Raw genomic sequence first — 15,918 nt, forward strand, 5'->3', positions numbered from 1 at the left:
GCAACACATATCAAAGATGCAAAATAAAATGTAATAGAATGACAGTTTTCTCTCTGTGTCCAGCTCACTATAAGTTACATCGAGACGTTATCCCTGACTGAAGATCGACAGAGTCAGCTGGAGGACCAGTACCATTTCACCTGCCACTGTCAGCGATGCGACTCTCAAGACAAAGTAAGACACATGATTGTTTTTCATTCACAAAACTAAAACTAATTCACTAGCTATGTTTACATGCATGTAACGAGATAAAACAGGCAGCTGACTCTGCAAGTCCGAAATCCTCTCGTAGCTTATTCCAAAGTTTAGGGGCCCTGACGGCAAAGGCCCTGTCTCCTTTGGTTTTTAAACGTAGACTTTGGAATGGCCAGCAGCGAACTACTAGAGGATCTCAGACTGCGTACCGGCTCATAAGGGGATAAAAGTTCAAAAATATAAGGAGGGGCCAGCCCAAGTCTGCCCTTAAAAGTAATTAAAAGAATGAAGTAAGGCATTAGCCTGATTAAATGATTTACATCAGTTTCTTATAGGAGCATCCCCATCAGTATTCCTGCTTCCCTGCTGTGGATCTCTTCAGGCTGCTGTGGGATACATGTATGACCATCATTGTGCAAATATTGCCATGAAACACTGTTAATTTGTTTTTGTTACTCTAGCATGAACATGTACAGAGATGACCTATTTGTCCAGAGAAGACTAGTCAGTAATAAATCAATAGAACTGACACAGTGATGTGTCTTACTATAGCAATGTGTGTCACTGGTATGTTGCAATATGAAAAACTCCCAGTAAAGTGGTTTAAATCCATTTAGAGGAGTACCCCACATATCACTGCCTCTTTCTCATGATGACTAACACACCCCCTTATATTTTCATCAGGGTGAGAAATTTGCACTGTGTTCTTCCCTGAACCAGACCTAACACAAATTTCTTATTATTTTAACTTTGCAAAAATTGTTCTTGCTTGAAACTTTTGGACCAGAAATTCAAATACACACACTTGCATGCACTCTATCTTTCTCTCGCTGTCTGTCTCTGTCTCTCTCTCTCTCTCTCAAACACACACACACCTCTGCCATGCCACTGTTGACTTAAACAGTGTATCTGTGCGTAACGTGTTACAGTGTACCCTTTCCTGTCCTCTCCTCCTTCTCCTCCTTCACTCTCACATTCTGTCTTATCTCCTGCTGTCGTCCTCTTCCTCCTTGTCACTCTGTCACGCTCCACCTCTTCACCCCACCCCCGCCACCTTCTCTGACCGCTTACTGAAAAATGAGAAAAATCATCCCGCTTTCAGCTGCAGTTTTCTTTTCCATCCATCTTCATCCACTCCATCTTTCAGTTCCACTGTCTCACTGTCTTGTTTTCAATTTATATGTTTTCATTTCTCTCTCTTCTTCTTCTCCCTTTTTTTTTCTCTGCCTTCATTTCCACCTCTAGCTTTGTTCTCCATATGCTGCATATGGCACTTGGGTCTTACTCTACCACAACACAACCCACCTTTGTTCTGCATAAAACACATGCACAGACACACAAAGACACTTTCTGTCATTCTCCCTCTCTCTCTTTAATCTTCAGATGATGATGGCAGGCTGCTGGGCTGTGACCCAAAGTTGTCATGGCGACAAATGATTGTTGACATCAAACCTGGGAGATGGTGTTTGTGTGTTATTGTTTTTTTCCCCACTGAGCATATGCATGCTGTTTTGTGCGTGTTAAGATGAAACAAGAAAAATGATTAGTGTTATTTTAAAAAATCTTACTCAGACATGTAAACATCTTAAAATTACATTTAGATTAAGTCTGGTTTAAGTATTATTGAGTTTCTAAATTAAACTTTCTAAACTTTGCTTCTTGACTTGACAACTAATATATATGGTGTTGATATAGGTGTGTGTGTGTGTGTGTGCAACAATGTTAATCTGTAACACAGATGCATACACACATACACACAATGCTCACTTTGTCTACTCCTCAGATTGCTGCTGTGTAAGCCTGTGTACAGGTCAAGTATGTACATGAGAGTGTTTGTTTTAGACATCAGTGTCTACTTTCTGCCCAGGATGGACTCATGCTGTCTGGGGAAGAAGCAACATGGCGCCTGTTGAAGGAGGCTCTACCCAGACTGGAAGGACAAAAGGCCGATTCGGGTATCCTTTACATCCACTACATTCAATGGACACAAAGCATTGTCATCATCCATCATCTTCTGTACTGTGGGATGGTGATTAAATAAGTCGAGGCCTCTCCGCTAACATTTCATAAGCACTGTGATGTGACTCATTGAAACGTTAAACATGTCAGAGATTCATCTCTTGATGACCGCCATGCTTTTATCCTAATAGACAGCTTTGAAATAATAAGAACTGTTGTATTTGATATGCTGAGTCAACGGGTGGCCTAAGTTTTTTGATATTTATAAATCAAGTTACCAGCAAAGTACAATCATGCATAAGCACAAAATTATAAATGGAAAAGTGTGAGAGGTATGTTTGAGTGATACTCAGGCCAGATTTTAGGAGTTCACTCATTATAGTCTTAGATTACAACTTAATGTGCAAAAGTAGATTTGTCTCAATGTATTAATGTTGCTACTCAGAGGTTAGCTCTGACAGTGGCTGGCAGTTGATACTTGGATCTAGTTCAGTGAATCAGACCCTCAATAAATTTGAAGCGAGGTGCAGTTCAAAAATGTCCTGTGCTTTCATGTAGGTAAATCTGACCCTTATCGACTGTAATTCAACAGAATGAAAGTGACAGACATTAAATGATTATGCATCTAAACCCAATCATCACAGCTTTGCAGAGTCCTCACTCAGAAAGATATCAGCACATGTTATATGAAGCTGATTTTCCTTATGCACTTATGAATGTGCAGGTTTTATTTGCACCAGTATAAATGTTGCTCTTCCTTAAGTGACCCTCCAGATTGGCAAGCACTTCTCCAGAGCTGTAGTCATTTATTGTCAACCGTTGGTGGTGACGTGCCTGATGAAAATCTCTACAAGCTCAGAATGACAGACATGGCTTTAGATGCCTCCATCCACCTGGGACACTGGGAGGAAGCTTTGAGATATGGGGAGCAGACACTTCCAGGATACAGGTGAGAGAGAGAGACAGACAGACAGACAGACAGCGAGACAGAGACAGACAGTGTGTGTGTGTGTGTGTGTGTGTGTATGTACAACCAGTATGTTTCACCCCTGTATGGGTGCCTCTGGCTTTTAAATCTACAAATATATTGGACTGAGACACCTTCCTGATTCTAGTATGGACAACGATGTAAGGGACAGGGTGAGAGTAATTCATCCAGAGTGCATCTGAAGTGCAACTCCCTTACTTAAGGTAGATCTGCGTAACTGTCTATGTGGATTATTACTTCAAATAACTTTGAAGTAGTAAAGTCATGACGCTTCATAGTCATCATAAGTTTTCCAGATGGTATTTTATGAGTCTCAGACAGATTACTTGCAGAGATTCAGGAGATGTGGGCAGAAGCAAGGGATCCTTGGTATATCATAGTGATCTGTTGATAACATACAATGGATGCTTTGCTTGTTTCAGAGTTTGAAGTGGAGAGTGAGCGATAAAAGCAGTCACTGAGCGTAGAAAGACTCTGAGAAGATTTCCCAATCAAATACATTTGACTTCTTTGACCTGGAAAGGAGACATGGATCTGCCTTTGTTATCCCTGTGTAGGTGAAGTAAAGCTCATCTGGACTGGTTTTAGAAAGTTAGTGTAAAGACGATACGATAGACGGGAAAAGACTGAAAGAAAAATTTCAGGGTTTAAGTAAATAAAACAAAGTGCGAAAAGCATGAACTAATTTGACAACACTTGTGTTGTTAACAGATATTCACATCATCACCTATTAATTGATCAAATTATGAGTTGTGTGGAAAGGCTTCATGTTGTGTGTTTAATATTGTATGTTTATGAAATCCTATTGCATAAGAAAACCCCCCATACTAATTTTACAAAATATAATGTGTTTTTGGAAAAGACAATCTTAAACTGTGTGTTACTCTTTAGCCCAGCTACCCAATTAAATGTCTTCAAATCTCTGGATGCAATGTAATAGCAGGGCTAGCCTCCTATCATTATATCTTTTGCATCAATTAGTTAGCACCTAAAATATATTGTTTTTAAAAAGCACAAAGAGGAAAGGAACAAAAGAGTACAGAGGAGAAATCAAAGGAGAAGTAAAGTAAGTAAAGTGGTGATGTAATGAAGAAAACAGAAGTATAAAGACAGAGAATAGGAGCACTCAGTGTTGGTAGAAGCAGCTAAACAGTGAAAGAAGAAAGATTACGTGGGAACAGGAGTAGATGAAAGGGAGGCTATAAGAGCACATGTAATGAGTAGACCTGTAGACTTACACCATACAAGATCTATTAATGAATTAACTAAAAAAACAGATGGTGTTTCAAAAGGTCCAGAGTCTCTAAACCTGCATGTCAGATTACACTAAATTGCATCAACATTTTTCTCTTCTTTTTCTGGTTTAGGTTGTCCAATCCCCACACACCCCAACCTCCTCCTCCTGCAGCGCATTTCACTTTTATGCCTGTGTGTGTGTGTGTGTGTGTGTGTGTGTGTGTGTGTGTGTGTGTGTGTGTGTGTGTGTGTGTGTGTGTGTGTGTGTGTGTGTGTGTGTGTGTGTGTGTGTGCGTGTGTGTGTGTGCGCGCATGCGTGTGTGTATGTGTATGTGTGTTAGGGAGAGAGAGAGAGAGAGACTAATTGATCTTTTGTGAGGGGCAGAGCTCCAGTGGCACAGCCTTGTTCTCACTCTGACAACAACATATCCACAGGAGGGAAACAGCAGCACAGCCTATCAATAAATAACTAGACATAGAGAAGCAGAAAGAGAGAGATGGTGATGAGAAGAATGGGATGGAGAGTTCAGTGTCATTTGAAAGAAACTGAGAAAAATGTGTCTTGAGGAAGCAGAAGCGAAACCAAAGTGAGGGATGGTTGTGGGCGGTTTCAGGGAGGGAGCAGAGAGAGGGTTTAGGTGAGGGTGGAAGTGAGCAGGAGATAAAAGAAAAATGAAGGAGGGGCAGAGGAGTGTGGGGTGAAGGACGATCGACAACCTGGCAAAGAATAGAGGAGGGAAGACAAGTGGGAAAAAATGAAGGAAGTAAAATTAGAGTGAAGAAAGAAAGTTTTATAGAATAGTGAATTATAAAATGAGGAAAATGTTCAAAAAGAGGATGAGAGGAATGCACAGGAGTGTTATCCTGGCAAGGAGAAATACAATATGAGAGAGAAAACGTTCAGGAGAAATAAGTGAGAGAGTGGGAGGAGGATCTTCCATATTCATCTCCTATCTTCCTCTGGGCTCTTCAGATGAAGAAAGATAGCTGCAGGAGTTCTCTGTCTCTCTCTTTCCCCTGTCCTTCCCCTCATTCTGTATTCCTTTCTTCTTTCTCTCTCTATGCAGGTCTTTTTTTTCTGCTTTTACTATTCAGTTTCTGATGTATAGTGAGGGTTTTTCTCTGCATCAGTGTACAAATAATGCACGATGGCTTATTGAATGTCTCTATGCTGCACATATTTTACTGCTACTGACATGCTCACAAAGGCATACACACACGCATGATTACATGAATGCATTCATGTATTTGTGAAAATGTAGATGTGTATCAACAAGTGTATTGTGCATTTGCACAAATGAAGTAAATATTCTTCTAGATTTCTGAAGATCCCAAGGATTTCTGCAGCACCGCACTAATAGAGAGCAACAGTTAAAACTTTTTCAGCACTGTACAGCTTCAGTGATTGAAGGCCCCTGACCAGAAATGAACCTGGGACACCACGGTTCATGGCCGGTGGCCCAAACCTGTGGCATAATTACAGCACTGTTGTTACCATTCTCTGGTGAAGATGACAGCCACTCTGGGAAATCACTGACGAAACAAATGAAAGTACTGCAGTGATTTAGTATTGCGCTTTCTGTCTTGTCGAGTGTCTCACAAGATAGGCATTTAAAAAAGAGATCAAAAAAGATGTTACAGAGAAATGCTAACTTCATTATGGGTAAACTTTTACCAAAATGCTGGATCCTACTCTTCCCATAATGCAACCAAAAGCATACCAATTTGTTCCTAATTCATGCGCTGAAATGCAGAACTCCCCTGGGGTGTCAGCTGTAGTCAGTGCTAATGTTTGGATTTCAGAGTCTACATTTTCATATTGTATTAAGGAGAGGCTTATAAAAGGATACGCGTATAAATCGGTGGTCTCCAAACCTGTGCATCAGGACCTGCCAAGAGGTTACAAGATAGATATGAAATTACTGTTGCACTGGACAGAAAACAAAATACAATTTAGGGGAGTACTCACTGCTAACGTTTCCTTCATGATTTTGTTCTCCTTCGTCGGTTTTCTACTTAACAAAATAATCCATGTTTACCTCTCACAAACAGCAGACTGTGGGTCTTTTGTTTCAAACAAGAGTCTCATTAGTTCCACAGCATTTGCCTGGAAATGCTACACTTTTCCACAACTATTAATTTCTCCTTCTTGCCCCCTCTCATCCTCATAGCTGAAGGCGATGGCTTTCTAACTAGCTGCATAGAGCAAGACTGTATTTCTCTTCAATTTACTCTCCCGGGAAGGAAGGAGGGGAGAATTCAGGAGACAGCAAGTTAATGAAATTATTTTAATTGCTGCGTGGTTCTATATGCAAAGAGGAAATATAATTGGAGTTTGGTCTTGATGTGAGTGTGTTTGCATGTCATGGCTGCTTGAATCACTGGCTTTGTAATTAAATCAATATTGTAACTTGTTATTATTCATGGAGGACTAATGTTGTTGGTTTAGTCTTTGAACTTCCTATTTAATGATTCAATTTTAACCACAGAATCAGGGACCACCTCTGTAATTGGTAGGCTTGTCAGTTAGTAGTTTAGTTAGGCTCGAAGGTATGAACAAATGGGCTATTAGCACTGTGAGTGCAAACTGCTGGAAAATTATCAAAAAAGCTCTAGAGTTTTAAATTACTCTGGTTGTGGCCACTACAAGTTAATTAACTTTGATTTCACTGGATTCAGAAAACAGATTTTCCTTTCCTTCCCATTCCCCTCCTAAATTAAAGAATGAAAAACTTTTAGCCTAAGGAAGTTACTGTTTTCAGTCCATGAAGAAATGATTAAAATGAATTTTCCGTTAATAGCAGATGCAAAGCAGTTTCTATTTACAGTTGATTGAATTGAGAGCATATTGAACCCTCTTGTGGTCTGTTTACTCTGGAGAGAAGTGAAATCTGGCAAATACACCAGATTATAGAGGGTGAAGTGGATTCAGATTGACCTTATCTTTGTGTGCATGCACGCTCGTACATCAATGCTGGCATTCATGTGTGTATTCATGAGTCTGTGTTTACTTACAGCTCTTTGTGTTGGAGAGAGAGGGAGAGAGAGAGGGAGACTGGGCTATTTAAATGGAGTGGGAGATTGGAAATGGAGAAGGGTTTCTGCTTTGTCAGAGCATTTTAATGCCATTTTACAGCAGTTACATAAAATTAGGAAAAAAAATAATAGTGCGTGTAATCAAGAGAGAACAGGAAATAGAGGGAAGGTTTAAAAGGGCAACAGAGGTAAGAAGAGGAATTGAATGGAGAGCAGCAGAGAAGAGACGGCCGACCGATATCACCCGCGTTAATCCCTGCAGTTAGCGGGGCAAAACACACAAATATAAACAGGTAGGAGCAGAGCAAAGGAGATGTGAAATGGGAAAAGGAAGCTCAGATTAATGGAGAGGGAGAAGAAAAGAGGATAAACGACAAGCAGAGTTGGGTAAATGTGTGTTTTGAAAACTCCAATGTTTACCGACAACAAAGCTGCTTCCTAAGAGTCCCTGATGTGTATTCATCTTTATAGGACCAGGAATGTCCCAGTTCTGTGTGTGTGTGTGTGTGTGTGTGTGTGTGTGTGTGTGTGTGTGTGTGTGTGTGCGTGTGTGTGTGTGTGTGTCGCTCGAGAGAGAGAATGTGTGAATACAAATGGATACAAATTCAGTTTTCATATAATTACTGGCATCTTAATTGAACAAATTTCAAACTGGCTTCATGAATTAAAGATAGAAATGTTTTCCATTGTGCGACCGTTCTATGGAGTTTTCTGTTAAAGAAATGACACTGGAGACGAAAAGAGCTGAATGAAAGAGCTGCAGTACCAGATATAGAGAAGTGGAAACTCTAACACACAAACATGCAGCAACACAAGCTTGTATATTCAGACAGACACATATAATGCAAACACTGTTATCCTTTTTTTCTTGCTTCTGTGGAGACAGTTTTCTCTTTCTCACCCACTCCTACTTGTGTATGCATCACACTTGCATACAGACACTGAGTGGCAAAGCAGATTAGTCTTGTCCACTGAGTCATCGTGTTGTCTCAGGTCTGTGCTGCGAGTGTCAGTGGATTGCCTCAGGCCTCAGGGTGACACGAAGCAAACTGACAAATTTAGGCAAACGGTTAAGTGCATATTTCTCTGTGTTGCTCCTTCCAGTGTGCACAAGTGAAAGTGATCAAACTTCATCATGTAATTTGATGTGATTTAAATGGTTTTATTTTTGGCTGCATGTAAAGAGATAGCTAGTCTGTGTTACTGAGTAATGATAGTTTGCATCGTTTCAAACCGTTCAGTCCGATTATTTTCTTATGAAGCTGCACAAAATAAAATTCTAACTGCCAATCCATTTCAAAAAGTCATCTTCTCATTTTCATGTTGTGTTGAGTTCAAGGACAGTGCCTGTGCTGGTCCCCATTTTTCAAAAAGAGATTTTGCTCCAGCTATCAGGGCATCACATTGCTCAGCTTCCTTGGGAAAGCTCATATCAAGGTGCAAGATGGGAGATTGAAGATTGAAGATGATTGTTGAACCACAGATTTTGTGGCTTTTGATCGTGTCCCTCAGGGTTTCTTGTGGGGTGGCAGGGTTTTTGATATGAGCCATCCAGCTGTGTATAACCAGAGGGAGAGTCGTTTCTACGTGTTTGGCAGTTGGTCATGACGAATGTTCCAGGAGGAAAGTTAAGGATATGTCTAGACTACCTTATTTCACCGGCCAACACCTCATGACCCAGACCTGGATAGGTGACACAGAGTAAATAGATTTAAGGATAGATTATGCATTACAGACTAATCACGTTATGAAGTCATTCTGAACACTAGTTTATGATTTATAATTCTCTGTTTAGTATTTTTTAGCTAAAAGGGAAGGGAAGTAGAATTACAACAACATTACATAGGATACCAGAAGAACAACAACATAACGGGAGTACAAGAATAACAGATCTGTGGAAAGGTTTGGGTGAAACAGTTTCCCTTCTCTCTCTTCTTTCTAAAGACAGTACTTCCCTGATCCCCATCCGGTCCATGGAGTCCAACTGATGAGAGTTGGAAAGCTGCAACATTACCTGGAGCACGTTGAGGATGCTTTGGACACATTCAAACAGGTGTGAGGGATGAAATACTGAAAGAGTTTCATCCATCCTTCTTATCATGTTGTTTTAGCCGAGGCAGGAACAACAGCTGAGACACTCTGAAAGTGCATTATGTTATTTCTACTTTCCCAGGCCTTTCATATCATGAAGCTCACTCACGGTGATGATCACCCCTTGACCACTGATCTGTTGATGAAGATGGAAGAATGTCGCGCTGAGATGGATCAACAGTCATCCAGCAGTCACTAATACACTGATACAATTGCTACTTGACTCCTTTTCATGTAACTCAATGTACAGATTTTATTTTCCGTCCTAATGAGTGTTTTCATTAGCTTCATCAACATCATTTCTGATAAAGTGAAATGAATAAAAATTAACATTCCTTAGCTGTGACTTGATGCAGTTTTATATTAATAATTAATAGCTACTGAGCAAAATCATATCTAACAACATAAAATATTATAAGTCTGTAAATAACTTGTGTGGACACATTGACATTGAGGCCATGATGCTTGCAGTTTTGGTTTGTTTTGTAGCCTCTTATTCTCTGTTTAACTTAGTTTCTCTAGTCTCTCTCTCTCTCTCTCTCTCTCTCTCTCTCTACCCCCTCTCTCTTTCTGTTTGTGTGACAGAGAGACAGAGAGGGAGTTTGTACGCCCCTGTCTCCTGTGTGTAATCTGTACATTCCATCGTGATGAATGATCTCATGGCCATAGTGTGTGTGTGTGTGTGTGTGTGTGTGTGTGTGTGTGTGTGTGTGTGTGTGTGTGTGTGTGTGTGTGTGTGTGTGTGTGTGTGTGTGTGTGTGTGTTGTTTTAGAAAAGTCAGGTTTTCAAAACATCCATCTTTCCTCTATACATATCCATCACACACACTTCCCATGTTAATCTCTGTTTTTGTGTGTTCCTCAGTCAGTGTGTGACCTCCAAATTAAGCCCAGAGTGTGTCTGGGATGGAATGTGCTTATGGGTCTCTCTCTCTCTCTCTCTCTCTCTCTCTCTCTCTGTCTCTCTCTCTCTCTCTCTCTCTCTCTGTCTCTCTCTCTCTCTCTCTCTCTCTCTCTCTCTCTCTCTCTCTCTCTCTCTCTCTCTCTCTCTCTCTCTCTCTCACACACACACACTTACTATGTTAATCCCAAAATTCTACCATTTGCAAACTGATGACAGCACACTGGATTAGAGTGATGTTGTGTTGCTTTAAGGTTACAAATAATAAGGTTTTGCTTTTCCAACACCTTTTTCCCTCTCAGTACTGAGACATGTTAAAAAACCCAAATCCTTCATCCATCCTGGTTTAGTCAGCTGTTCAGTGTTATTTCATCATAAAAAGTTTTTGTTAATTACAGAATTACAGATGTTATGGCAGCAACAGTAAGTTCTTCAGATTTGTTTTCCCAGTACGTGAAAGAGTTTAGGCTTACTGAACCTTGAGGAGATTGAATGAAATTCATGTGAACGCTGAAAGAAGACGTGCAGTAATGAAAATAATGTAGTGGACTGAACAGTTTGTCCTGCTGTACAACACTGATGTGTCTACCTCCATTACTCACTTCATTGCTTCTGTTGCTTTCTGTCTCTCACTCTCCTCTCACCTCATAACAGCCATCAAATTAGATTTACTATCGCTTAACCATAACTGTCTACCTCTCTCCCTCTCTCCCTCTCTGTCACTCACTGTCTCTCTCCCCCGTTTTCTGGCTCTCTCTCATTCCTCAAAGGCTTTCAAATTAAATTCACTATTCGTGGGTGTTTCGTCTCTCTCTTTCACTCACCCTCCTGCAATTTACTCTCCCCCATTTTCAATTTTCACTTTCATTCTGGAGACACTCCCTCTCTTTGTGTTTCTCCCTCTGTACTACCACTTCACCTCTACTATCTCTCACCTCTCTCACCCTTCTACCACCTCGCTCTCCCCCTCTTTATCTTCACGTATCTCCTCTCTATTCTTACTGTGCCTTTACTGAAACTCAGTCTGTAATCTAAATGTAACGCCACCACTAAAATTGAAGACACAGGAGTGGAACCTCACTCCCCAGTTGACTGGCAGGCCTCACTAACTCACTAACGTTATTTAACATCTGTAATGGTGTTTTAAAGTATTTGTAATCATTAAATGCGCATTAAATAATTTACTACCGCTATGGTTCTCTCAAACAAAACAATAATAACGGACGGTGTTTGGTGACGTCATGAAGAAGCATGTGGTCATGGGAGTTGATGTCTTCACCATCATTGCTGTCATTGCAGTCAGCTCCTACTTAGGATTCCTTTGGTGTCAATCATTAAATCGTTAAATCTGGTAAAAACACTGAAAGCAGTTTCATGTTAAAAATCTGTGTTTCTCAGATGCTGTTCGGTGGACACAGGAAGTCTTGGAGCTGCCGCTAACGTTTGCTCAGCTTGTTTCACTGATAACTTAAGATCCAGACATCCGATGACTAAAATCCTCCATCCACTCAGACAACAACGACGTCGAGGCATGTGCAAAGGGGATAATTATAGATTTCTCTAAGTTTGAAAATGGATGGAAATATTTGGGATAGTGTAAGTACACAACTCAACAAAATACAGTATATAACATGGATCTAGTCATTTTTGGACATTTTAATGTAGAAAGTTACATATTATACCTTTAAGTTAACTGTTAAATTTTACTCTTGAATACACCATAAGATTACAAATTCAGCCTTAAAAATGTGAAAATCACCAGGTAACAGTAGTTCACTTTTTATCATTCACCCCTCAGCTGCCGGTTCTTCATACAGAGACATACTGTCGTTTGAAGATGTAATAACAGCCAGAGATAGTAGATTTTATCCCATGTATCATTTCTCAATGGTCATCCTGCATTTCATGGTTCAGTGATAAGGAGCTGGTGGAGATTAACGTATGTTTATGATATTCGTCTAACCTCTCATCTTGAATGAAAAGGCAAAACAAACCGTATCTCGCCATTAACCCTACGTCTCCATCACATCCTCCATCATCACCTTTCCATCTTTCTTTGAACCGAGATCGCGCTTCTTCATTATCAGAGCAGGCTCTTGAAACCAAAGGACTGCTGAGCTGAACAGTAGCTGCCTCTATTACAGCTACCTGAAGACATTTAAAACTTTACCATGAACCCTTTGTAGTAATGTTAAGCCATGTTAGCTGTAATGGCTCTAGCAATGCGAATGCCGGTCGGTCAGTGCACCACTCTGCTCCAGGTTAGAAAGATTGCCATGACACTTTGTGCAAACATTTATCATCAGTAGAGGATGAAGTATTCTGACTCAGAGCTGCTAACATTGATGTAGATTATTGGTCTTCTTATTACAATTGTCCTAAATGTTTTTACTATACAAATACTAAATTTATTTCTTGAGAAGAGCCACACCGCATTAGGTATACTTAAAATTTAAATAGGACCTGTGAAGTCCCAGTTTACATATTACAAGTGAAATATATTTCACATGTGAACTTGTTTGTTGCTGCAAACTTAACATTTGAATAAAAAAATAGAGTTAGAAGAGAAACCACCTTTAGCACCGAAGAGTTAATCAGAGGGATGAATGAATCAATATTCTAGTTCACTGTGTTCAGCAGTTTTACTCCTCCCAGCAAATATTGAAGTGCTCGAAATCCATGCAGGCAGCTGATTACAAATGGTTATTTTAAGTAGTTGGAGAAGGAAACTAACAAGAAGATTAACTTGTATGAACAATAATTACTTCAAGACAAAGGCTAAGTGGACCCAACAATTCTCAAATTAGCATCCAAGCTCAGGAACAACAACAGCAACATCGAATGCTCGACTTTAGCAAGGAAATGAGTCTCGGCAGGGCAGAAAATTAAACTCTTCCACTTGCCTGAGGTAAATGATTTAGCAGACAGGTGAGATTAGAAAGGAGAGCACTAGCCCATTTGGTGAGAGATGATTGCATATTATTTGTCAAAAATTGCAGAGGATATCACTCTCTTGCTTGCTATATTTTCTGAATTAAATGTTTTTTCTAACCTGCAATTTCAGGAGTCCACTTGTTTCCCTATTTTGTGTTCCCTAACATCACCAATTTTATTTCTCTTGCACCGCTTCAGCTCTTTCATGCCTCATTTCTATTCTCCCAATCTTCTAAACTGTAATCCTGTCCTTTATTCCTTCTCACTTGTCTCTCTCTTTCCCTGCATTTCCGTTTTGCTACCTTTACACTCCTCTCTCTTCTCATCTATTCTCTACCCCCTCTTTCTCCCTTTCCTTCCTTCTCCTCCTTCCTGTTCCCTGCTGTGCGTGGGTGATCAAAGCAGGCTCAACAGGGCGATATGTCACCTAGAAAGCTGCCTACGGGGTAGTAAAGGTCCAGACACACACACACACACACACACACACACACAGTGGAAACTAAGTGATATCCAGTAGAGTGTAGTGTGTGTAGAAAACGAGTCTTCACACAGATATATGTTGATGTGTCAGGAGAAAGACAGACTGCCTCTCCTGGTGAAGAAAGAGGAAATTACGTTGACCTGTTTTGTTTTTATTGATGTTTGGAAGTGACCCTTTTTTTTCAAAATGCTTTACAAAATTTGGCTTTTCGAAAATCTACCTAGAATATATTAAATAATAATAAGATTATGCATGTGGGTTTAATCCTTAATGCCTGATAGAAATCAGTCCTTGTGAGAGAGTTGGGGTCATGTTTGCATGATGGGTCATTTTACATTTACCTTTACATTTACTCATTTGGCTGATGCTTTTATCCAAAGCGACTTACAAGTGAGGGACAACACTAAAGCTTCAGGAGACCTTGGTCTAAGTACTACATCTATTCAATAAGTGCAAGGAGATCAGGTAAAGAAGTGCGTAGTAAGTGCTAGTTTGGCGTGTTAGGGTGTTAGAGGTGTTAGCACAGGAGGTGCTCTTGCAAGAGATGAGTCTTGAAGAGGTTCTTGAAGATATAGAGGGACGCCCCCACTCTGATAGCATTCAGTAGCTTGTCCCACCAGCGGGGATCCACAAACAAGAACAGTCTGGACAGCGATTGTCTTGTATGCAGGGATGGCAATGACAGACGACATTCCTAGGAGGTAGCAGTGTCCGAGGAGGAGTAGCCTGTATCAATCATAAGCCTGTATGATTGAGTTCAAGTACATGGGTGCAGACTCAGAAGTCACTCTGAAGGAAAGCATTAGTGACTTGAATTTGATTTGGGTGGCCATGGGTAACCAGTGCAGGTTGATGAACAGCAGAGTGACATGTGCTGATCGAAGACCAGACGGGCTGCCACATTCTGAACCATCTGTAAGGGTTTCACTATGTGTGAAGGGAGGCCCGCCAGAAGGGTATTGTAGTAGTTGGGTGGCGTACTGAGTCAGGTGAGGTCAGATTTTTCTTTATGTTGTATAGTGCAAAGCAGCACAACTTCAAGACAGATGCACCAGCTATCCTTCTCTGACAACATGGTCAGACAACATGGTCAGAGAAGGATAGCTGGTTAATCGAACATGACAGCCAGGTTCCTCGGGGTAAGAGATGAAGAGGCGATTTTGATATTGATATTGTGATGGGGAGACTGATTGGACAGGGTGACTAAGAGTTCAGTCTTAGTCAGAAACTTAGAACTTAGAAACTTATTAAAAATATTCCTGTGAAAAAGTGACACAATGTGACAGATATCTCAATGTTAGCATCCATCACAAGATAATAGATTCCAGGGAAAGTCGACTGACTGAGACTCGAGGCAGCAGTGGAAATAGTTTCTCTGGGCTGATCAGTCATTTCTCAGGGTGACAGGGTTACACCATGTCTGGCAGAAATAACTGGAACACTACAAATTTAGAAATTCCCTGAGGAAACAATTAAAACCATTGCAGCTTTGAAGTGATAAACAGTAGACTACCTGACAGAGGCATATCCCAAAAAGCCAGGGACTGTATTCAGTGTGTATTATGTTCTGTAAAAATGAAACCAAAACTGCTGACACCTTGTGTCCATTTGGCTGCTGTACATGGACGCAGAAACACAACAAACAATAGCTAATGTGGAACAAACATAAGACATGGCCTAAAACTAATTTTCAGTTTGTTGGTCAGTAGTTTTTAAAATGTAAATAAGAATAGCTTCATCTGGCTTGTTGTACATGCTAGCAGAAAGGCAAATAGGTAACTGAGCAAAGAGCCTACATGGTCTGCAGTAACCGGTTTGGAGCAGGTGGGGATGTTTAGCTGTTTGGATTTACTGTGGGACTCAATTTTGTTTATGAGCGTTAAACAGCTAAACACAGAGAAATAATGCAGCAGACTTTCGTGTCACAATGTATGGAGTCATAGAACGGCTGCCTGCCAGCTGTATTTCAAGTAGATCTTTTTTAATCTGTGATGAGTTTGAGTAATAATGCAAAATTATGGGCATTTCATTGGGATTGGGACAGACTACATGCCAGATGTCTGGCCGGCACTTTGTTGACTGTTCTGTGTTGAAACAA

General features: G+C 40.5%; 1 protein-coding gene across 1 annotated transcript in view; it reads left to right on the forward strand.

Annotated features, from left to right (window-relative positions):
* smyd3 (SET and MYND domain containing 3) overlaps positions 1 to 9,844 on the forward strand; it is a 66,373-nt gene extending 56,529 nt beyond the window's left edge. The window contains exons 8-12 of the mRNA XM_056384737.1: positions 64 to 174; positions 2,063 to 2,150; positions 2,929 to 3,103; positions 9,359 to 9,467; positions 9,588 to 9,844. Coding sequence (XP_056240712.1) covers positions 64 to 174; positions 2,063 to 2,150; positions 2,929 to 3,103; positions 9,359 to 9,467; positions 9,588 to 9,704 — 600 coding nt within the window. The 3' untranslated portion in view covers positions 9,705 to 9,844. The remainder of the gene's footprint in view (positions 1 to 63; positions 175 to 2,062; positions 2,151 to 2,928; positions 3,104 to 9,358; positions 9,468 to 9,587) is intronic.
* The last annotated feature ends 6,074 nt before the right edge of the window (positions 9,845 to 15,918 follow it).

Source organism: Seriola aureovittata, chromosome 1, assembly GCF_021018895.1.
Source record: "Seriola aureovittata isolate HTS-2021-v1 ecotype China chromosome 1, ASM2101889v1, whole genome shotgun sequence".
Classification (NCBI taxonomy): Eukaryota; Metazoa; Chordata; class Actinopteri; order Carangiformes; family Carangidae; genus Seriola; species Seriola aureovittata.